Raw genomic sequence first — 24,905 nt, 5'->3', positions numbered from 1 at the left:
CATTAATTTTTTAAGCGCTGTATTCCTTGTTTACATTAATGGCTGTGTTGAGTTATTTTGAGGGGACAGCAAATTTACACTGTTAGACCCGGATCAGACTGCCACGACTTGTCAGGCGACTTGGTCACCTGACAAGTCGTGCTCCATTCTGTGCAATGGAACTGTTCTAATCAGAGCGACTCAAGTTGCTCCGACTTAGAAAAAGGTTCCTGCACTACTCAGGGCGACACCAGAGCAGCTTGCATTGACTTCTATTATAGAAGTAATTTGCAAGCCGCGATGAAGTCGTGCTGCACGGGGCAGCTCAAAGTAGGGAAGACTGAGTCGCCCCAGTGTGAACCGGCTCTTATAGAAGCTGTACACTCACCACTTTACATTGTAGCAAAGTGTCATTTCTTCAGTGTTGTCACATGAAAAGATATAATAAAATATTTACAAAAATGTAAGGGGTGTACCCACTTTTGATAGATAGAGATAGATAAAGGATATAGGTATAGGATAAGATCAAATCTCTCTTAAAAAGGTTTACTTTTACTATGATTACGGTATACATCTCATAAATACCCACAATTCATACCACACTTCTATTTCCAGCAATGTTCAAAAAAAAATTGACCTTCATAATTATCAAATATGATGGTCATCATTACAAACCTATATATGCATTATGATTTCAGGCCCCAGTAAAACATTATATTCTTTTTATTTCTTATTTCTGCTAAAGGGGACACACAGGACCAAGAGTGATGAACCTAAACTAGTATACAGAGAAGTGGGCAGGATCGGCAGTGCTGAGAAGGAAAGCAGGTAGAATTTAGTAGGTAAACTGGTAAATTAGGAGGATAAAATGGACAGGACATGGGTACAGATTTTCTTTTTCCACTACCAATAACCTAAAAGCCAGTTTTTGGAGCACTGAACCTTGAAGGCATATCTCCATATCTTTTGGTTCTTGCCTAAAAGGGTGAAGCCAAAACAAAATTAAGATACATTTTAAACAAGAATATTTAGGAAAAGTTTCAAAAGCTTTATTGAGAAATACATTCAAACGGTAGTGTCTCTATTAATATTTATATACTGCATTATGTTGCATTCAAATAATGCAAGTCTGGAATTATTGCTTGTGGGATATAATTTTCAGTCATGTTCAGTGCTCCTAAATTGCCAAGCCATTGATGGGGTCCAGTAATGGCCTAACATGCATCTTTCAACATCATACCTAGACATTTGATATCAATTAGCAAGTAAACCTTCAATGCCTATTCAGTATTCCTGAACGACGTTCCAAACGATAATCTTTAATGGAGCTTTAAAATTCTGAAAAAAAAAAATAATATATTCAACCAGTCATGAGTTTATTATCCTTTTGGGTACTTCTGAAGTGAAGCTGTGTTATGGATAATCAGTTGCATTCTGTCACACACTATGACTAACATCTATGCAGAGATTCTATCTAGCCAATGTCTCCATCAGTCTGTCTCCAACAGAAATATGATTCATCACCGAAGGCAAATTATAAATGACAATCCAATTGATACAGCTTTTTAAAAAAAATAAAGAAAAAAAGAAAGAAAAAAAAAAGTCAGAGTGAGATAACTCAAGAACAGCAAATTAACATGCAGACTGTAACAGCGGGTTTGTCTGGATCTTAATGCATAATTGTCTGCATTGTTTGCTTTGAGATGGTTATTATTCCACACATATGATCTTCTGTCTTTGCACTTCAGCTTTTCTCTGTTGACATAACAAAGGCCTTTTCTACAGTTCTCTCATCTCCTAGTAAGCATCAGGCTACCCATGTCTTGCTTCTCTAATTTGTTATGGAAAGTCAGTTTTTATGCATTGCATTAACACATGTAAGCAAGGACCACTTCTGTTTTTAAGCAAACAAGAAGCTACTGAAACTGAACTTTGAGATTTACACCTTACAGTCATGCCAAAAGTACACCCAATGTAAACTCTTGACTTTCTCAACATATCTGAACAGCAATCAGATCTTCAAACTTCAAACCAGCTTCCTGGTTGCATAGGTCAGGTGGGTTCGGACCTAGATCCAAGCAAGCATGAGCTCATACCCATATTGACATGCGTAGTGTCATCACACCAACATGAAAAAAACATCTTTAACAATACGCTGCGAACTGATGAATCATCGAGTTGTTTGGCTACCGTGACAGTAGACCTATTTGGTGCAAACCAAAAGGCAGTGTTTCAAGAAGAACCTTATACCAACTGTGAAGTGCTCTAGTGCAAATGTTATGCCTTGAGGTTGCTTTGGGCCGAGACAGCTGGTCAACCATGAATTCTGCACAGTATCAAAGCGTATTTAATGAAAAAGTTGGGGGGGGGGGGGGGGGGGTTGGAATGGGCAGTTAATGCAAGGAAACTCGCAAATATCTTGCAACTGAAGAAGTGGTCAGTGATTGGTTGTCAGTTACATAAAACCCCTATAAGAATTAATGTCAGCTAAATGGGGACACTACCATCTTCTAAAGACAAGGATGTACTTTTTTCTTTCACAATACACCATTACACCTACTATTATGCATGTTGAATAACTTTTACTTTATATTTTACTTGTGTTTTTATTTTTTTCAGAGTATATCATCTTTAGGTGTAGGTACTGTTTAAATAAAAATTGAAAGTTTGCCTGTAAAAATATGTTGAAAGTCAATTTGTAAAGTGGTATTTGCAGTTTCACATGATAGTACACCTTAACCTCTGTGAATAATGATAAACTTCCCTGGCAGACAAACATAATAGTTGTTATAGCGGTTCCTTCTCTTACCAGATTTATCGTACTTACCAAACACATTCTGCAGTAATGGCACCTTAAAATGTCCGTATAGCCATTCAGAACACCACCAGGTCCAAGAAAGAACAACAAAGGCAATATAAAGAGGAAATTAGGTACCTCATATGGTGGTTGACAGTCTTGCTCTATTCCACATAGTTCTATAGTCCTATCTCAGATCAAATGACTCTCTTCTATAGCAACAGTATGCTGTTATTGAAAGGATCACTAGGTAAAACTTAAAGGGGAAAAGGCCTGAAAAAAAACCTAGTGCTATCCAAAACCCATTAGATTGATTTATCTGCAGGAACTTAGGGAGTTAATGTAGAATTCCACGAACGCCTTCTGCTTTTTAAGACACATAAGGATTCTTAAAGTTGCTCTGTGTCCTGTGATATACAATAAGGAATTGCATGTTTATTATTCTAAACTGGAAAAAAAACTTTGCTGAAGTCAGTGGATGTTCACCCAGTTCATGCCTTCAAATATCCTACTGGGTGGCTCAGAATTTTCAAATCATCTATGCAACTTTTAACTGTGCTAAATTACCCATCATGTAACAACCAACAATATTCTTACCTAGTCTGAGAAACTATACCTTTTTACCATTTGATAGTTACCACTCAAAAAAAAAAAAAAAAAAAAATGTAACTGAGAACATATTTTTTAAATTTAAAAAAACACGGTGCAAAACGCTCATTCTGAAAGTGCCATTGGTATTATACTTTAACACCTCCTTGCCACAATGTACATACATTATATGCTAAGACAACACTAAAGCCCCGTAAACACGCATCGAAAATTGGCAGGGAATTTTCGTCCAACGTCCGATCTGCCGATTTTCGGCTTGTTAGTATGATGCTTCCGACAACCAACTCTGACTTTTCGGCCGAAAAAAATCTGGTGTGCAGACTATAAAATTTTTGTTGGCCGTCAAAACACGGCCGATTTTCGTGCAGTCAGTACTGATTTTGACAGGGAAAAATCTTATGAGTAAGACTAGGCATGGTCAGAGAAGAAAGAACACAAAGAAAGCAAACCAACACATGACATCACTTCAGAAGCAGATTTTTGTTGGGTGAGAAAATTAGTGTGCAGTCTAGGCACATTCCAACCAACAAAACACCACTCTGCACAAAAGTCGGACGATCGGTCGGCCGATAATCGCTGCGTGTGTACAGGGCTTAAGGCCCCTTTCACACAGGTGGACCGTTTAGATCCGCCTGTTCGTTTTTTGGCGGATCTGAACGGATGCCCCATGCATCTCTATGTGGCATCGGATGTCAGCGGAGACATGTCCGCTGACACCCGATCCGATAAATCTGGACGGATGGAAACCCCATTTTCCATCCATCCAGCAGATCCGATTGGATGAGAACGGACAGACGGTCCGTTCCCATCTGATTCCCCCATAGAGAATAGCGGGGACCTGACAGCTGTGTCTCCACACACAGCACGGAGACAGAGCTGTCATCCGCCTGCTCAGTGGGGGATCCGCTGATCGATCCCCCGCTGAGAAAAACAGTCCGCCGACGGACTCCCCGGTGTGAAAGGGGCCTGACTTAAGGCCCGTACACACGATAAGAAAATCTGTAGGGAAAATTCACCCGACAACCGATCTGCCGATTTTCGGATTGTTAGTATGGTGCTTTCGACAGCCAACCCCGACTTTTCGGCTGACAAAATCCTGATGTGCAGGCTATAAAATTTTTGTTGTCCGTAATATAACGCAAGACTAGGCATGCTCAGAGACGAAAGAACACATACAAAGCAATCCAACACATGACATCACTTCTGAAGTAGAATTCTGTCGTACTGGAAAATTCGTATGAAAATAACCTCTTCACTTTCCACATCAGACTAGCATGCCACAGATCGTTCGATAATCTGATCGTGTGTACAGGGATTAAGTACCCCACAGCATCCAGAATTGTCCAGGAAAAAGTTCCATGCGTGATGTAATTAGCACACCTGTGAGACATAATTTCTCACAACCAGACCACACTATGGAAGACCTGAATGCTTTGGTTCTTAACCACTTAAGCCCCGGAGGATTTGGCTGCTAAACGACCAGGGGGTATTTTGCGATTCGGCACTGCGTGACTTTTAACGGACAATTGCGCGGTCGTGCGACGCCGTACCTAAACGAATTTGACGTCCTTTTTTTCCCCACAAACAGAGCTTTCTTTTGGTGGTATTTGATCACCTGTGCGATTTTTAGATCACGCACTATAAACAAAAAAAAGAGCGTAAATTTTGCAAAAATAACAATATTTTTCACATTTTTTTATATGAAATTCCCCCCCAAAAAAAAAAAGTAAAAATCAAAATTTTTTAACATTTTCGGCCAATTTGTTTTATGCTACCTATGTTTGGTAAAAAAAAAAAAATATTGTATTTTGATTGGTTTGCGCAAAAGTTATTGCGTTTACTAACAAAGGGAAAGATTTGTCATTTTTGTTGTTTTTTTTTTTTTTTTAACGCGTAATGGCGGCGATCTGCGATTTTTTTTTGCGGTACTGCGACATTGCGGCGGACAGATCGGACCCTTGACTGACATTTTTGACACTTTTGGGGTTACCAGTGACATTTCTACAGTAATCAGTGCTATATATATATATATGCACTGTTACTGTAAAAATACACTGGCAGTGAAGGGGTTAACTTTATTTGAGAGGGAGGGGCTGTGTGTGTCCCTAGGGGCGTGATTCTAACTGTGATTGGCTGTCTGTTGAGCTGTAGTTACACTGATCAACGGTCCTACATAGTAGAACCATATGATCGGTGTCTCTACACAGGGGAGAATGACAGGCAGCTTGTTTACACAAGCTGCCTGAATTTCTCCCTCTCCCCCGCTGATCGCAGAGTGAGCGGCGGACATCGGGTCCGCCGGTCACACGCGCGGGGGGGGGGGGCCGTGACCGCGCGGGAGCGCGCTGCCGGCGGCACGCGCTCACTCCCCAGAGCCTCACAGGCTAGTGACGTTAATTTACGTCACTTTGCCTGTGAGGGGCTGACCGCCGCAGTAAATCTACTTGATCTTTTAGATCAAAGGAATGAACTTCCGGCTGTAAGGGAGAGCAGTTTAACCTCTTAAAGTATTTTTTGCTAGAAAATTACTTAGAACCCCCAAACATTATATATATTTTTTTAGCTGAGACTCTAGAGAAATAAATGGCGATCATTGCAATCTTTTATGTCACACGGTATTTGTGCAGAAGTCTTTCAAACGCAGTTTTTGGGGAAAAAATACAAGTTAGCTCAATTGTTTTTTTTATATAATGTAAAAGATGATGTTGCGCCGAGAATCGTGAGAGAATCGTGATCTTTATTCTAAGCAAAAAAATTGTGATTCTCATTTTATATATATATACACACACACACACACACACAGTGGGTACGGAAAGTATTCAGACCCCCTTAAATTTTTCACTCTGTTATATTGCAGCCATTTGCTAAAATCATTTAGGTTCATTCTTCTTCCTCATGAATGTACACATAGCACCCCATACTGACAGAAAAACACAGAATTGTTGACATTGTTGCAGATTTATTAAAAAAGAAAAACTGAAATATCACATGGTCCTAAGTATTCAGACCCTTTGCTGTGACATTCATATATTTAACTCAGGTGCTTTCCATTTCTTCTGATCATCCTTGAGATGGTTCTACACCTTCATTTGAGTCCAGCTGTGTTTGATTATACTGATTGGACTTGATTAGGAAAGCCACACACCTGTCTATATAAGACCTTCCAGATCACAATGCATGTCAGAGCAAATGAGAATCATGAGGTCAAAGGAACTGCCTGAAGAGCTCAGAGACAGAATTGTGGCAAGGCACAGATCTGGCCAAGGTTACAAAAAGATTTCTGCTGCACTTAAGGTTCCTAAGAGCACAGTGGCCTCCATAATCCTCAAATGGAAGACGTTTGGGACGACCAGAAGCCTTCCTAGAGCTGGCCGTCCGGCCAAACTGAGCTATCGGGGGAGAAGAGCCTTGGTGAGAGAGGTAAAGAAGAACCCAAAGATCACTGTGGCTGAGCTCCAGAGATGCAGTCAGGAGATGGGAGAAAGTTGTAGAAAGTCAACCATCACTGCAGCCCTCCACCAGTCGGGGCTTTATGGCAGAGTGGCCCGACGGAAGCCTCTCCTCAGTGTAAGACACATGAAAGCCCGCATGGAGTTTGCTAAAAAAACACCTGAAGGACTCCAAGATGGTGAGAAATAAGATTCTCTGGTCTGATGAGACCAAAATAGAACTTTTTGGCCTTAATTCTAAGCGGTATGAGTGGAGAAAACCAGGCACTGCTCATCACCTGTCCAATACAGTCCCAACAGTGAATGCGGCCAAGTACAGGGATATCCTGGACAAAAACCTTCTCCAGAGTGCTCTGGACCTCAGACTAGGCCGAAGGTTTACCTTCCAACAAGACAATGACCCTCTAAGCACACAGCTAAAATAACGAAGGAGTGGCTTCACAACAACTCCGTGACTGTTCTTGAATGGCCCAGCCATAGCCCTGACTTAAACCCAATTGAGCATCTCTGGAGAGACCTAAAAATGGCTGTCCACCAACGTTTACCATCCAACCTGATAGAACTGGAGAGGATCTGCAAGGAGGAATGGCAGAGGATCCCCAAATCCAGGTGTGAAAGACTTGTTGCATCTTTCCCAAAAAGACTCCTGGCTGTATTAGATCAAAAGGGGGCTTCTACTAAATACTGAGCAAAGGGTCTGAATACTTAGGACCATGTGATATTTCAGTTTTTCTTTTTTAATAAATCTGCAACAATTCTGTGTTTTTCTGTCAGTATGGGGTGCTATGTGTACATTCATGAGGAAGAAGAATGAACCTAAATGATTTTAGCAAATGGCTGCAATATAACAAAGAGTGAAAAATTTAAGGGGGTCTGAATACTTTCCATACCCACATATATATATATATATATATATATATATATATATATATATATATATATATATATATATATATATACATATATATATATATATATACATATACATATACATATACATATATATATATATATATATATATATATATATATATATATATATATATATATATATATATATATATATATATACATATATATATATATATATACATATATATATATATATATATATATATATATATATATACATATATACATATATATACACACATACATACATACACACACACACACACACATACATACATACATACATATATACATATATAATGAAAATGGCTGAAAAACATATTTCTGTTGCATTGTGGGTAGTTGGGAGCGTCTCCAGATGTGTTTTGCAAAAAACGCTGCATACAAAACAGGACACAACAGGCGTATTTATACGTCGTTCTGTAGCTGTCAAGTTCCAGCGTTCAATGGACTTTTTCAAACGTCCCGTGTACATGTAGCCTATGGGGGGTGGTTTACTAGAACCACAGAGTGCAAACTCTGGTGCAGCTATGCAAGGTAGCTTCTAACTACAGTTTGTTCAATTAAGCTTTGTCAAAAAAAAAAAAAAAACTAAATAAATAAATAAAACTGGAAGCTGATTGGCTTCTGTGCAGAGCTGCAAGAGATTTAGCACTCTCCAGTTTTAGTAAACAAACCCCATAATGTTCAGTAGAACACTCAGAATGCACTCTTGGGCAAGTAAAGCGATCAAGCAAGGTTACAATAGTCAGAGCTGTGGGCTGTCACTAATCGAAGAGCAGATTTTTTTTTTTTTTAGCTAATGGGTTTCTGATAACACTAGAGAGCATTCAAATCCAATAACTTGTGCTACAATATAAACAAGTTTACTGCATGGTGAATTGCTATGGAAACGATTAGATTTCTGTCAGGATTCCTCCAAGACTTAGCAATAGAACAATTTACTTGAATGAATCATGAACAGGGTATATGGTTTCCTAACTAAGTCAAAGCTAAAAGCAGAGGCAGACAGTGTGCCGGGGGTTTAGGAAAAATATTTGCATGCACAGCTTGCTGGCTACAGTTATGAGTGACTTTGGAGTATGTCGGAAGAGGTGGGATGTGGGCCAAGTACAGTGGAGAGAGCACGGGCGTACGGAAGAGGAGCAGGATGGGGGGGGGGGTCAGCTGTAGGGCTGAGGGTGCAAGGGTTCAGGCACGTGTAGATGCGTGTGTGTATGTGTGAGGTGGTGCTGGTGTGGAAGTGGCGAGAGGAACCTCCGGGTGCAGTCCTCGGAGCCCACAGCAGAGGTCAGGTGGGCGAGTTGTTAGTAGGGTTAGATACCAGGCTGGAGATTATAGTGCCTTTGTAAGCCACAGAGGTGTCCTGTACCCTGTCTGAGAAATGGAGAGCTGACAGGGCCCGAAATGAGAAAACTATGTCCTATTGCAATACAGACCCATCTGCTGCAGGTTTGACTTTAGATGCGTTTACTGCTGGGTATGAATGTTATAAATGGTGCTGGTCTACATAGGATAAATTCACCTTTGGGAACATGTTACACGTTTCCCCTGTTTTTAGGGTGTAACATGTTCCCACTCCTACAACCGCTGCCTCTAGTGACAACAAGCCAGGGATCTTCTCCCCAAACTCGCTGTCACTATTAAAAAATAAAAACAAAAAGCTACCGTGTGAGGCTCTCCCCAGCCAGGTCATTAATTAAAAGTTCTGTGAATGGGAGAACTACAAGTACGGAAATACTTTACAGCTGTCAGCTTGTAGTTCTCAAAAGGACTACCAGGGTGCTGTTAAGTGCTCTGGTAGTTCACAGTCTCTTCCTGTCAGTGTACATCTGTCTGCACGTACGAGGTATGAGCACGCAGCTTACAGTTGTGTTCAAAATTATTCAACCCCCAATGAAATTGTTTTGGCCAGTTTGACATTGATTTTGATCAGTCATCCTGCTTACAATGAAATCAAAGAGGCACGTGTAGGTCAGACAAATATAACATAACATTGACATTCATAACAGTGACATTCAATCTTAGTACTTAGTAGAACATCTTTTTACAGTTATTACAGCTTTTAAACGTGAAGCATAGCTTGACACAAGTGTCTTGCAGCGATCTATGGGCATCTTCGCCCATTCGTCATGGGCAAAAGCCTCCAGTTCAGTCACATTCTTAAGCTTGTGCACTGCAACTGCTTTCTTTAAGTCCCACCAGAGGTTCTCAATCGGATTTAAGTCTGGCGATTGTGATGGCCACTCCAAAATGTTCCAGCCTTTAATCTGCAACCATGCTCTAGTGGACTTGGAGGTATGCTTGGGATCATTGTCCTGATGAAAGGTCCAACGTCTCCCAAGCCTCAGGTTTGTGACGGACTGCATCACATTGTCATCCAATATCTCCTGGTACTGAAGAGAATTCATGGTACCTTGCACACGCTGAAGCTTCCCTGTACCTGCAGAAGCAAAACAGCCCCAAAGCATGATTGACCCCCCGCCATGCTTCACAGTAGGCAAGGTGTTCTTTTCTTCATAGGCCTTGTTCTTCCTCCTCCAAACATAGCGTTGATCCATGGGCCCAAACAGTTCTAATTTTGTTTTATCAGTCCACAGAACACTATCCCAAAACTTCTGTGGTTTGTCCACATGACTTTTGGCATACTGCAGTCGACTCTTCTTATTCTTTGGAGACAGCAAGGGGGTGCGCCTGGGAGTTCTGGCATGGAGGCCTTCATTACGCACTGTGCGCCATATTGTCTGAGCAGAAACTTCAGTACCCACATCTGACAAATCTTTTCTCAGTTCCTCAGCAGTCACACGGGGACTTTTCTCCACTCTACGCTTCAGGTAGCGCACAGCAGTCGAAGTCAGCATCTTCTTTCTGCCACGACCAGGTAGCGTTTCAACAGTGCCCTTTGCCTTGAATTTGCGAATGATGCTTCCTATGGTGTCTCTTGGCATGTTTAACATCTTTGCAATCTTCTTATAGCCATTGCCCTTCCTGTGAAGAGTAATCACCTCTTCTCTTGTCTTCCTGGACCATTCTCTTGACTTCACTATGTTTGTAACCACACCAGTAAATGTCTAGAAGGAGCTGAGTATCACAGTCATTTTAAAGCTGCCTAATTGGTGCTTATTAGGCTTTATTGCTGCTCCCTGACATCCACAGGTGTTTTCAATACCTGATTGAAAACACTTCAATGTACCTCTGTTCTTCAGAGTGGTAGTCTTTAAGGGGTTGAATAATTGTGTCAATGAAGAATTCACAAAAGAAACATTTACTACTGTATTACAAAACCAATTGATGTCATTTTAGTTGCATATGGTTCTTTAAGAAGTCCTTGTAGGATTTCATTCTGAATACAATTACAAATGTACACTAAATTCCCTAAAACCCTTTACAGCATTGGGGGTTGAATAATTTTGAACACAACTGTACACCGTCTGATGGGAGTCCTGCATGGTACTCGTGATATGCTGAGTGAGGGTGCATTGCTTTCCAGGGCCCTAGTAAAAATAATAAATGCACATCTATTTACCTGCAAAAAGATGTGCATTTAGATTTTATTATTTACAAAAGTGAACTAAACCTTTAAATGCTGATGTTACTCTACTTGCACCAGGTATTGCCAACCTTTTGGCTTATCTCAAAGACCCTATACTACCCCTGCTAATTAGAGACAGTGCTGTTGATCTCCTTTCACACAGATACCAGGAATTAACTCCCAGCACAGGAAATCTTCCATCACTAACAACTTATTTGTGACTCCTACATGGCACATAATCTAATGACGAGGCACAAGATATTAGTGATGGAGACAATCATGTGCACACAATAAACCATTCAACCTGACAAACTGGACTGCTTTAATCCTTTCATTGTCAGGGCAGTTTTTACATTTAAAACAACAAAGTGTACAATATATTGTCAAAAGTATTGGAACACCTGCCTTTCCACTCACATGAAAATGGCATCCTAGTCTAAAGCCCCGTACACACGATCAGATTATCGAACGATCTGTCGGCCGTTTTTTGTGGCATGCTAGTCTGATGTGGAAAGTGAAGAGGTTGTTTTCATACGAATTTTCCTATACGACAGAATTCTACTTCAGAAGTGATGTCATGTGTTGGATTGCTTTGTATGTGTTCTTTGGGCTCTTAGCATGCCTAATCTTGCTCATAAGATCTTTTTCCGTCGAAATCTGTACTAATGAGACGAAAATCGGACGTTGTATTATGGACGACAAATTTTATAGCCTGCACATCGACTTTTCGGCTGACAAAATCCTGGAGTTGGCTGTCGAAAAAGCACCATACTAACAATCCGAAGATCGGCAGATCGGTCGTCGGACGAATTTTCCCTTCAGATTTTCTTATGTGTACGGGCCTTTAGTCCATAGGGTTCCATATTGAGCTGGCCCACCCATTGCAGATAGAACAGCTTCAACTCTTCTGGGAAGGCTGTCCACAAGGTTTAGGAGTGTGTCCTGGGGAATGTTAGACCATTTTTCTAAAAGTGCATTTGTGAGGTCAGGCACTGATGTTGGATTTGGATGAGAAGGCATGGGTCGCAGTCTCCACTATATCTCATCACAATGGTGTTCTATTGGGTTGAGGTAAGGACTCCGTGCAGGCCAGTCATGTTCCTCCACCCGAAACTTGCTCATCCATGTCTTTATGGACCTTGCTTTGTGCACTGGTCCAAATCATTTGGTAGTGGGGGATTATGGTGTGGGGTTTATTTTCAGGGGTTAGGCTTGGTCCCTTAATTCCAGTGAAGGGAACTCAATGCATCAGCATCCCAAGACATTTTGGACAATTTCATGCTCTCAACTTTGTGGAAACAGTTTGGGGATGGCCACTTCCTGTTCCAATATGACTGTGTTTGGGGTGGAGGGACTTGACTGGCCTGCACAGAGTCCTGACCTCAACCCAAAAGAACACCTTTGGGATAAATTAGTTTTTAGGAACCATACTAGTAAAGCTTTAGTGTCTTTTATGGGGGTGGAAAGGGGGGGGGGTGTTAAGTATTTTATATTCTAGATGTTCGCTACACCCCCACGCATATCTTTGCACTTTACTTCATCCACACACAGACTAAACTGGAGGCTGGCCAGTCAAGCAAATAGATTCTCTGTAGTTGATTTGTCCATAGACCTTACTAATGATATAACCTCCATGACAAGCCTGATATGCTATCTCACACAACTGACACCTCATTACCAACTTAGTGGTGGCCGGCGATGCATATAAGCCGCCCCCTCCAACAGGAGACTCCATCCTCACGAGTAAGCCCCAGTGAGTGGAGTGAAATGCGTTTGAGGTCTGGCCTGGCAGGGTCCAGGTTGAGACTGCTACTTGCATTCACACAGCAGGTCTTGTTACATAGTTAGTGAGGTTGAAAAAAGACATCAGTCCATCCAGTTCAACCTATGATGTGTGTGTGTGTTTGCTTTTAACCGTACATTGCATACCCCTGTATGTTGTGGTCTTTAAGGTGTCCATCTAATAGTTTTTTGAAACTATCAATGCTCCCTGCTGATACGACTGCTTGTGGAAGAGAATTCCACATCCTTACCGCTCTTACAGTGAAGAACCCCTTACGCACTTTAAGGTTAAACCGCCTTTCCTCAAGTTTTAGTGAGTGGCCACGTGTCTTATTGTATCTCCTTTCTCTGAATAGTTTGTTCCTTATGCTCGGGTCGCCAGTACAGTATTTGTACATTGATATCATATCCCCCCTCAATCGTCTCTTCTCCAGAGAGAATAGGTTCAGTGCTTGTAGTCTTTCCTCATAGCTGATGTCCTCCATTCCCCTAATTATTTTTGTTGCCCTTCTCTGGACTTTCTCCAGTTCCAGCACATCCTTCCTGAGGACCAGTGCCCAGAACTGGACAGCATACTCCAGATGTGGCCGGACCAGAGTCTTGTAGAGCGGGAGAATAATCTCTTTATTTCTGGAGTGAATCCCCTTTTTTATACAACCCAGTATTCTGTTGGCTTTGCTTGCTGCGGCTTGGCATTGCATGCCACTGCCAAGCCTGTTGTCTACCAGTACCCCCAAGTCCTTTTCCATCCTAGACTCACCCAGAGGTTCCCCCCCCTAGTGAGTAGCTTGCTTTCTGGTTTCTGGCCCCCAAGTGCATTACTTTACATTTTTCAACATTAAATCTCATCTGCCATGTAGTTGCCCACCCAGTTATTTTGTTCAGGTCCGCTTGCAATGTTTCCACATCCTGCATAGAAGATATTGGCAAGCCTAATTTAGTATCATCTGCAAATACTGAGATTGTACTCGATATCCCCTCCTCCAGATCATTTATGAATAAATTAAACAGGATTGGTCCCAGGACAGAACCCTGGGGGACCCCACTTTCCACACCCGCCCAATCCGAGTACTCCCCATTAATCACCACCCTCTGGACTCTCCCCTGGAGCCAGTTCTCTATCCAGGTACTCACCCTATGGTCCATACCTACGTACCTTAGTTTGTACAGTAAGCGTTTATGGGGAACGGTGTCAAAGGCCTTTGCAAAGTCCAGATACACCACATCCACAGGCTTACCTTTATCTAGGTGGCAGCTCACTTCATCGTAGAAGGTTAATAGATTGGTTTTAAATGGGGATTGACCGATTATCGGCAAAGCCAATGTATGGAGGGCTGATCTGCACTTTCCCCGATATATCGGAAACGGCCCCTGAGGTTACCGATATTACCGATATTTCGGAAGGTGCTTGTACCGGAGTGATGCCTGCAGCTAGAGGCGTCCATAGCCGACAGTCAGTTATCTTGTAATGACAACCGATGCGGCTGAGAAGCCACTCGGCTGTCATTACAAGGAGCGGGAGGGGACGCCCCCCGCCACCTTCCGCGGCTTGCCCGGAAATCCCGTCCCACCGGGAGGCCCGGGCAACCTACCTGCACGGCCGCCGAAGACCCGATCAAAGCCGCATTTGGCTCTAATCGGGTCTCCATGTCTGATTCCTCCTGTATTGAATTGTACTGTAACTGTATTGTCTTCTCCACACTGTAAAGCGCTGCGCAACCTGTTGGCGCTATATAAATCCTGAATAATAATAATAATGTAAAAACCCGGAAGTGATGTCATGACATCACTTACGGGTACTCTTCGCCACATTCAAAAAAATTACAGCATTCAAAACAGCCAAACTGTGCTTTTTTTTTTTAATGCTTTTAAGTGCAGGGGAGGGGTTTGGGGTCTTTTATTAACATCCTTATGAATTTTGGGCAGAGTATAAATAGTGGGTATACGGCTATAGCTGGGCATTAAATATCTTTTTTTCCTTCATCTGTATTCACAGGATTGATCCTCAATTTGAAGGACTTTGCTGATTCACAGACTATTTTCTCTAAAGGGGGTCACACTAACAGCGCTGCTCATGTGTTGGACTTTCCAGGATTTACTTTTGAAGAGGTCGATACATTGTTTTACAATACAATACATGGATTAGGGATATGAAGTTCCATAGATTACGTGACACACAGCATTATGATAGTGCGTATATGACAGCACAAAACCAAGATGAAAACGGGAACTAGCAAACTTCTCCATTCCATTACCAATTAAATGGAGTACTCTCCAAGGCCATTGCCAATATCTTACACAGTAGAACACCTTACTATAAATAAATATATTCCAATAATATACAGTTACTATAAATCACAAAGCAAGGTAAACAGCTAAACACAGTTGCTACCCATCAATGCAAACTTCTTTATATGACAGATTTCTGGTTCTGTTCAGACAGTTTTGTGCAGTCTGATTCTGTTCAGGAGTCTTGCGCAGTGTGGTGACACCTCTTTCTGTGTTGCAGCTTCCTGTGTCACCTGTGTGCTCACTGGACAAGAAAAAGATGATTGGTGAGCTTAACATGCAACTTGAACTCTCACTGAACGCCTTATGCTCTGTCTTAAATGGCCCTTTCAAGGCACTCTGGGCTTGGTTTGGAATGACCAATTTGTGCATAAGGCTTCATGACACATCAGGCAATGGTGGACTATGCCAGCTCATCAGCATCCAATGTTCCACTAAAGGGAACGAGGAAGGAAGCCCGGCTGTAGAAAAATTAAAAGTTAGCACCTACAAATACTGTAGCTGCTGACTTTTAATAAACAGGTACTCACCAGTCTAGGGACCCAGCGCTGTCCTCACTCAGTCCAGTTCTTCGCTGGTCTTTGGGGCCACCATCTTGAGTGTGGAAAGCTGGCTCACAGGAGGTTGATGGTTAGGGAGGAGGCCAAACTAAGGGCTCTTTCACACGGGCGGTCCGATCAGATCCGCCTGTCAGTTTTTTAGGTGGATCTGTTCGGATGCCCCATTCAGCCCTATGGAGCAGCGGATGTCAGCGGTGACATGTACGCTGACACCCGCATCTGATCCTGTCCGTGAAATCTGGACGGATGGAAACCCTATTTTCCATCCGTCCTGGGGATTGGATCAGATGAGAGCGGACAGGCGGTCCGCTCTCATCCGATTCCCCATAGAGAGCAGCGTGGCTCTGACACCTCCCTCTCCGCACACAGTGCGGAGACGGAGCTGTCATCCGCCGGCTCAGCGGAGATCGGCGGATCAATCCCCGCTGAGCCGAGCAGACCGTGTGGGAGTGGGTACCTGTCAAAACTAGGTAAAATTCCAAATATAGCGGGGGGGAGGAGGAAAAGTGGAACTTCCAAATTTTTGTGAAGTGCTGTTTTAAAAGGATAAGTTCACTTTATTTCCCTTTTTTTTTTTTTTTTTTTTTTTTTTAATAAATAAATGCACATTTGCTCACAGGTAAAAAAAAAAAAAAAAAATGTGCATTTATTATTTTTTGTTTCAGGAGCCTGTAAAACATTGCAGCAGTGATCAGCAGATCGCTGGTGCCATGCAGGTCTTGCTTGTACCTCATATGAGGAAGTTAATACGCCCTGACAGGAAGACTGAATGAACTACCACAACGCCGTGGTAGTTCATTAAAAAACTACCAGTTGACAGCCGCAAAGGCTGCTGGACCTTGTAGTTTTTCCCATTTACAGGACTGTGAATTAACTTTTTTGAATTGTGCCAGCGGCAGAGATGTATAGTAACTAAGTAGAACTACTTCACTACTGTACTTAAGTACCGAAAGGCGATATCTGTATGTACTTTCCTGGAGTATAATTTTTTTTCTCCTACTTCCACTTTTACTTCACTACATTTTTTCAATGATTTCAATACTTCTACTCCGATATTTTTTTTTTTTGTGCTGCATAGTTACTCGTTACAATTATAAAAATTACCACTGCCAGAACAGTAGATGGCAGGTTTCATGAAGCTCAAAACATGTGTATTATCAGCGCATACGAAAATAAATGCTACTGTATGTATAAATAAAAGCTGCATTTGAAATAATAAAAAACAATATGATGTTCAAACTTTTGACTTCTTTCTTTAATAACTACATAACACAGTACTTGTACTTTTACTTTCAGTACTTGAGTAGCAAAATTAAAAAAAAAAAAAAAACTACTTGCAATACTTGTTGAATACTTTAGTACTTCTACTCAAGTCACTTTTTGATCGAGCACTTCCACTTCTACTCAAGTCACTTTTTGATCGAGCACTTGTACTTTTACTCAAGTATGGGTTTCGAGTATTTATACAACTCTGGCCAGCGGACACGGGGGCAGGGGGGGGGGGCGAGATCCCCCAGTTGGCTGACAAAACAGATCAGGGGCCACTGCATTCGTAATATGTTACACCCTGAATATGGGTGTAACATGTTATGGAAGATTAACTTTTCCTTTTCTTTCTTGGAAAATTGTTTTTATTATTTTTGCTTTATGAATTATACAAAATAAGGTATTATAAAGATATTAAACTTCCTAAATAAAATAAAATACAGTTAAAGGTACCGGCGCATGCAGGCAAGAAAGAATTCAGGCAAAAAGATCCCCAACCCCTCACCCTTTGTGCAACACCTCTAGAATGATTTGTAATTATTGCTTTTGAAAAACATCCTAGGATAATTTCAGCATGACAATATCGACATCACATGAATCCCACAGCAATGTTAGCATATTGACACCACCTGCCCGCAAGGAGTAGGCATTCAATTCCTCAAAAAGGTCATTCCAAAAATTGGAAATCATTCCCGTCTTTTAATGGAGGTAACCAACCAGACCCATGTACAACCAAGACAGCCTCATGCAAGCATGGATGTGTCAGAAATCCAAGTATGCCATACCTTCAACCTTTTTGGGGCAGCCTCTATTTTGGTAAGTGGCATTATAAAATGGCATTGGCTTGTTAATTAGAGCCTTCCAGAAAGTTAGTGAAGGGGCCTCAGATTTTTCCAGTAGTGAAGAATCACTTTACATGAGTAAAACAAAGTAATGGACAGTAAGGTTCTCTGTGCCTAAGGGGCACCAGTTCTTTCACCAGGCCAAGTAAACACATAGCAATAGTCATTGGTACATTGAGGGCTGTAATATTTTTAAGGGTGTGAGTCACTTCCTGCAAGAAACGCTGTATTAGCGGGCATTGCCAAAAGACATGCTCAAAATCTGCTGGGGAATGCTGGCAACGCCAACAATTTGCCAAGTCAGAAGCAAAAATCTTGGCATGTCTGGCTGAAGTATAATAAATTTGATGTAGAAATTTGTATTGAATGAGGCGACCCCTAGATGACACTAAATGTTTAAAAATGACAATCCCACATATTGTCCCAGTCATCACCATGGAAATTGGGTATCACTGACATCCACCACTCCCTTTTCAATGGAACTTATCCTTTAAGTCAGAACTAAAGAGGACATGCTCACCTTCCCAATGCTCCCACCCTGGCATCTTCTCCTGTGTGCCAGGTTTTGGCCATCTTGATTGGATAATGTCACTCCTGTGCCTCCGCAGGAACTAGTCATCCCAAGACACAGGATTGGCTCAGCCACTGTAAGCAGAGCATATGCAGCTCATTTTACATTACTGGTACAGCTGTGAGCAGGCAAGTAGGTAGGTTTTGCTGCAGAAGTGACATTGCATGTTTCTTCTGCAATAAAATAACTGCCTGCTCACAATGTATCATAGCGGTACTTTAGTTCTGTTTTAAAGGAGGTGGCAGTAGTGTCTCCTGAATACCTGGCATTTTAAGGTACTATTCCCAACGCACACATTCCTGTAGAGATGGCTGTATTTGTAAGTGGGTGCTGAAGCGACCACCGGCTGCAACCGCGTGTAGTCAGAGAGTAATGTCACCAGCACACCAAGATCTCCAAAAATGAGTCCAGAGCTTTAAATCAGTGATCACATCATTAAAAGGAGGAAGAAACATTTCGGAGCCACACAGGACCCCTTTATCAGGCATTCACATGCCTGATGAAGAGGTCCTGCGTGGCTTTAAAACATTCTTCTTCTTGCTGTAACAATGTGATCGATGATTAAAGCTTTGGACTCGTTTTTGGAGATCTTGGTGTGCTGGTGACATTCAGGGCTGCCGGTAAGGCAGTACAGCCAGCCTTCCTGTACTGGGCCCAAGCCCCATCAGTTTAAAAGAGGGGCCCAGCTCCTGCTGTCCTATGCAGACACCGATCCTCTTCTGCGTTCCCCCCCCCCCCCACCCCAGGACTGCCAGCTTCTCCTCAACTTTTCTCCCGCCGGCACTGCAGGAGAGTTTGATTCTAGTACATGCGCCGCCTCTATATGCTGTCCAGGGCCCTGTGTGCTCCTTTCCCTCCACAGCGCTGCTGGTTTCCCTCCACTCCCGCTGGCAGCTGCTGCAGGCACACAGATGGATGTTTCAGGATGGAGAGCGGGGGAAGGGACCGGTAAATGTGTCATTTTCTTGCCCCTAACTTTCTCGAATGAGCACAAGCGATCGGTACCAATCCCTCCTGTGTCCATTCATCACTGAATCATAGTAAACTGAATTTACTATGCTTCGGTTTGTGAATGAGCAGGAAGCCTCAGAGCACTTCCTATTCATTAATTTGTGCAACTGAGGTTGCAGAGAAGGAGACTGATAAATCTATGTAGTAGGTCACTTTCGGCCTGAGGGCCCTATCAGGTAGGTTATATGGGGCCCTGTGATTTCTAACAGCAGCCCTGGTGACATTACTCTCCATTCCTAAATGCCTGGCAGCCACCAATCTACTGTTCTCTGAAAATCACAGAGGGGCACTAGAGGCTGCCGCAGGTTTGAATGAGCCCTAAGGCTTTGTTCACATGGTTGTACCATAGCTAATGCCCATGCAAGGGCTGTGAGGGAGGGCTCAAAGTCCCGAACACAGACAGTAATGGGAGCAGCAGCTGTGTCCCAACTGACATGAAGGGGACTGCCTATAGAACACTTGTGCGCTCCTGTGAACAAGGCCTAAGAGCCGGTTCACACTGAGGCGATCCGACTTCGGGGGGGCAACCTGTGAAGTCGCGTGCACCGCAACTTCGGTGCGACTTGCAGGGGCTTCACATAATGGAAGTCTATGCAAGTCGCTCCCAGGTCGCCCCAAAGTAGTACAGGACCCTTTTTCTAAATCGGAGTGACTTGTGTCGCTCCTATTAGAACGGGTCCTGTACTACTCAATGGACCGCGACCTACCGCGACTTGTCAGGCTAACAAGTCGCCTGACAAGTCGCACTAGTCTGAATGGGCTCTAAGGGTGCCTGTATAAAAAGTGTCAGTCTGTAAAGACCAACCTGCAGTGTATTGCTTTTCAGAAGGCCTTTGAGTGGCAATGAGCAGGCTTTAGTTTGCCTCTTTACCCCTAAAAGTCTGCACCACAACCTCAGCCCCAATCTGAAAGTGGGGATTTTGCCCTGATGTGTACATCATCCACCTTACAAACCGCTCTGTCTGCTACCCCTCTTTGCCAATCCCTCCATTGGCTGCCACTTAACCTACGAATTAAATTCAAGTTACTAACCATAACTTACAAAGCCATCCATAACTTGGCCCCCACCTACATCACCAACCTGGTCTCCACAACCAAATCATTCTCTTCATTCCTCCCAGGACCTCCTGCTCTCTAGTTGCCTTGTCATCTCTTCCTATGCCCGTCTCCAGGACTTCTCCCGAGCCTCTCCCATCCTCTGGACTGCTATACCCCAATCTGTCTGACTAACTGAATGACTGACTCCTACTTTGTCCACTTTAGAACGATCCCTGAAAACACATCTCTTCAGAGAAGCCTAATTGCCCCACCTAACAACTGTGCTTTTTATTTTCTCCATCATCCCATCCTCCACGGTTATCTCTTGACCCTCCCTCTTAGATTGCAAGCTCTAACTAGCAGGGCCATCTGATTCCTATTGTATTAAAGTGTATTGTAGTTGTACTGTCTGCCCTCAAGTTGTAAAGCGCTGCGTAAACTGCATAGGTGTGCGCACAGGGTGTACCAGGTGTGCCCAGGCACACCCTAATCACCCTGTGCAGCACCGATTCCCCCTACTGCCCTGGTTCCCCTCCCCCTTACCCCCACAGTTCTTCTGGCTTCTCTCCTCTCCTCTCCAGCCCGCTGTTGCTGTGGGGATGTTCTAGGATGAGTGGGTAAAGGGGCCGGTAAATATATAAATTTGCCGGCCCCCTCCCTTTCTGAATGAACATCGTGAGGGATCGGTAGTGTGTGTTTGAGCTTTGGTGTGCACACCCTAATGCATTAGGCTGCGCACACCTATGGTAAACTGTTGGCGCTATATAAATCCTTTATAATAAAATAGTACAGAATGTCATGTGGTTAGGGCTAGTTCATACCATATGCACTCCAGTGAGTTTTAAAGTGTATTGTAGTTGTACTGTCTACCCTCAAGTTGTGAAGCGCTGTGTAAACTGTCGGCACTATATAAATCCTGTATAACGATAATAATACCAACGTTTGTAGCTTAAAGCGGTAGTATACTCCGTTATATGTCTTTTACCTACAGGTAAGCCTATAATAAGGCTTACCTATAGGTACAATTAATATCTCCTAAACCTGCATGCAGCCGCTGATGTCTGCGGCGCATGCGCTCTGAAGGTCCGGCGGACCTTCAGAGCTCCTTGCCGGATCTTTCCGGAAAGGGACAAGTGACGTCATTGCGGCTCCGGCCACTCACAGCGCCGGAGCCGCCGAACAAGAAAGAGACGCTGAGGGAGCATGTCAGCTCCCCTCAGCGTTGTCCACACAAACGTGCGGGGGCTCTGTTCTAAGGTAAGTATTTCATAATGAGCTAGTAAGCTATGCATACCAACTCATTATGCCTTTCTCCTGCAGGGATTGTTTTTTTCTTAATGAGTCTACAACCGCTTTAAGGGGAGAGATAAAAACATGGCTCAACCTGGTTTTGCCGCCAACCCGGCACCCGCCAATGCAAAAGATCTAACATAAGCCCTAAAGCGATCACTTTGGTGAAGTTGTGCTGAGAAGTGTTATTTCGTCAAATAAAATGTTTTTGTTGACTAAATTAACACTATTTTAGTCGACTAAAACAATTCAGATGACTAACACTAAAACGGCCTTTTAGTCAAAAGACTATCACTAAAACTAAATCGAAAATTGACTTAAAATTGAACATTACTCTGTTGGCCACTGCTAAATCGGCAACCCAATTCCATCCAGAGCCTGTAATAATAGCACAATAAAGTTTAAACGTGTATTGCACCACCGCATAAATAAGGGGCATCTACTAAGCTGCTGAAATATGTTGGTAATATGTGCAATGACATAACAGCCAATAGAGTTTAACATTTTTGGGGGGGGTTTTGTATTTAAAAGGTGCACTTCTGTTTTTCAAAAAGCAATATTTGTGTTGTTTTTTTTTTTATATATAAAGATGTTATTTATAACAATGGCTAAAGCTGTGTCTGTAGTACATGTTCAAACCTTAACCACTTGCCGACCGCCGCACGACTATTTACGTCGGCGGTCAGCCCCTCACAGGCAGAGCGACGTAGTACTACGTTGCTAGCCTGTGAGGGTCTAGGGAGCGAGCGCGCGCTCCCCCGTGGTCACGGACCCCCCCGCGCGTGTGACCGGCGGACCCGATGTCCGCCGGAAACTCGCGATCGTTGGGTGGAGAGGGAGAAAGGCAGGCGGCTGATGTAAACAAGCCGCCTGTCATTCTCCCTTATGTAGGAATGGAGATCATACGGTTCTACTATGTAGGACCGTTGATCACTGTTCCTACACCTCGAGCCACAGCCAATCACAGTTAGAAACACGCCCCTAGGGATACACACCACCCCTCCCTCTCAAAAAAAGTTAACCCCTTCACTGCCAGTGTAATTTTACAGTAACAGTACATATGTATAGCACTGATTACTGTAGAAATGTCACTGGTAACCCCAAAAGTGTCAAAAATGTCAGTCAAGGGTCCGATCTGTCTGCCGCAATGTCGCAGTCCCGCAAAAAAAAAAAAAAAAAACACAGATCACCGCCATTACGCGTTAAAAAAAAACAAAAATCTTTCCCTTTGTTAGTAAACGCAATAACTTTTGTGCAAACCAATCAAAATACGCTTTTTGCAATTTTTTTTACCAAACATATGGTTTAAAAAAAAAAAAAAAAAAAAAAAGTGGCCTAAAATGTTAAAAAAAATTATATTTTTACATTTTTTTTGGGGGGGGGGGAATTTCATATAAAAAAAATGTGAAAAATATTTTTATTTTTGCAAAATTGACACTCTTTTTTTGTTTATAGCGCATGATCAAAAAAAAAACGCACAGGTGATCAAATACCATCAAAAGAAAGCTCTTTTTGTGGGGAAAAAAAAAGGACGTCAAATTCGTTTAGGTACAGCGTGGCAGGACCGCGCAATTGTCCGTTAAAGTCACGCAGTGCCGAATCCCAAAATAGGCCCTGGTCAGGAAGGGGGTAAAATCTTCCGGGGCTTAAGTGGTTAATACCATAAATAATAACATATTCGATTTTTATTCCAGGAGTAAATTTGTATAATTCGTTTTGAAATTCTAGAGAAAGGTTTAAATAATACATTACATTTTACCTATACCCATACGATTTGTAGTTGACTAAAATATATGAGATTATAGTCGACTAAGGTGTACTGGAGATTTTAGTAGACTAAAATAGGACTAAAATAATTCAGATGACTAAAATTGCATTTTAGCCAAAAGACTAAAATTAAAATGGCATTTTAAAAAAAAAAAAAGACTATAACTAAATGGAAATTAGCTTCCACAATGAAGAGTGGTGCTGAGATGTAGAGTGATCTCTGCTGGAAAGCTGGAAAGTTAGTATAGATCAGGAGCTGTGCAGACGATCAGTAACCTAGAAATCAGCCAGCCATCCTGAATGGAGCGATCCCTTTCTCTCCCTCCCCATTGTACACAGCACATCTGTACACATGTCACATACAACTCCATAGAGAGCCAAGACTCCGGCCCATGCCGCCAAACATCCTCCTGACAGCTCAGTGCTGCTCAGCGTCTACAAACAATGGCCTGCAAAGCCCACACAGCCGCCCTCCTCCGCATCTAACGCTATCCCATTGTTTACACCGTGCCATGTCCAGAAACAGCCCACCCATATGCAGACAAAAGACAACAATATACACACTTCATCCTCGGTCCCGTCCCGGAAGCACACGCACGCCGCCCGTTTCTTGAACCCATCCCGGTCATATGTCCGGGTCTGGTTATTCTTCAGCTTCATCGGTAGTCGCCGGATCCGAACGGGCTATAGGACCTGTGCTGACGTCACGATCAGTTGACTGGCCACATGGGTGGGCGGAGCTATAGGCTTGTCAGTGGCTGGGTGGGCTGCGCCGCTATTGGTCAGCGCTAGGATTATTTCCGCTCCAGTACAGGGCACGGTCCACACAGCCCTTCCTCCTGTCTGCTGAATACATTGTATATGTTTTGTGTCCGCTCTGGGGTTGTTGTCACTATACGGCACGGTTATACGTGATTACTTGATTATTCACTAGTATTTTTCTCTCTGCCATTACTACAAGTCTATTAATGGCTGCCCGAGTTAAAGATGGAGAACAGACACTCCCAAGACCTGTCATGGCTGTCAGGAGTACATGAAAAAATGAAAGGGCTTTGTTTATTGATAAAAGGGGGAGGGGGGGGGAATTAAAGAGGATGTAAAGGCTTGGAAAAAAAAATGTATCTTTGTTTACCTGCAAAGTAAATGCATGATACATACTAGCACATTATGTGGTACTTACCTGCAAAGGAAGCCCGCGTCGTCCCCGCTGG

The 24,905-nt window shown here is 42.8% G+C and overlaps 1 protein-coding gene across 1 annotated transcript in view; it reads right to left on the bottom strand.

Moving 5' to 3' along the window:
* NUDT3 (nudix hydrolase 3) overlaps positions 1–24,399 on the bottom strand; it is an 89,531-nt gene extending 65,132 nt beyond the window's left edge. Inside the window, exon 1 of the mRNA XM_082248419.1 lies at positions 24,259–24,399. Coding sequence (XP_082104545.1) covers positions 24,259–24,354 — 96 coding nt within the window. The 5' untranslated portion in view covers positions 24,355–24,399. The remainder of the gene's footprint in view (positions 1–24,258) is intronic.
* Between the last annotated feature and the right edge of the window lie 506 nt (positions 24,400–24,905).

The sequence above is a fragment of the Pelophylax lessonae genome (genome assembly GCF_965119305.1).
Source record: "Pelophylax lessonae genome assembly, chromosome: 2".
NCBI lineage: Eukaryota > Metazoa > Chordata > Amphibia > Anura > Ranidae > Pelophylax > Pelophylax lessonae.
The sequence above is the reverse complement of the archived record's forward strand: the minus strand, read 5'-3'. Positions and strand labels throughout refer to the sequence as shown.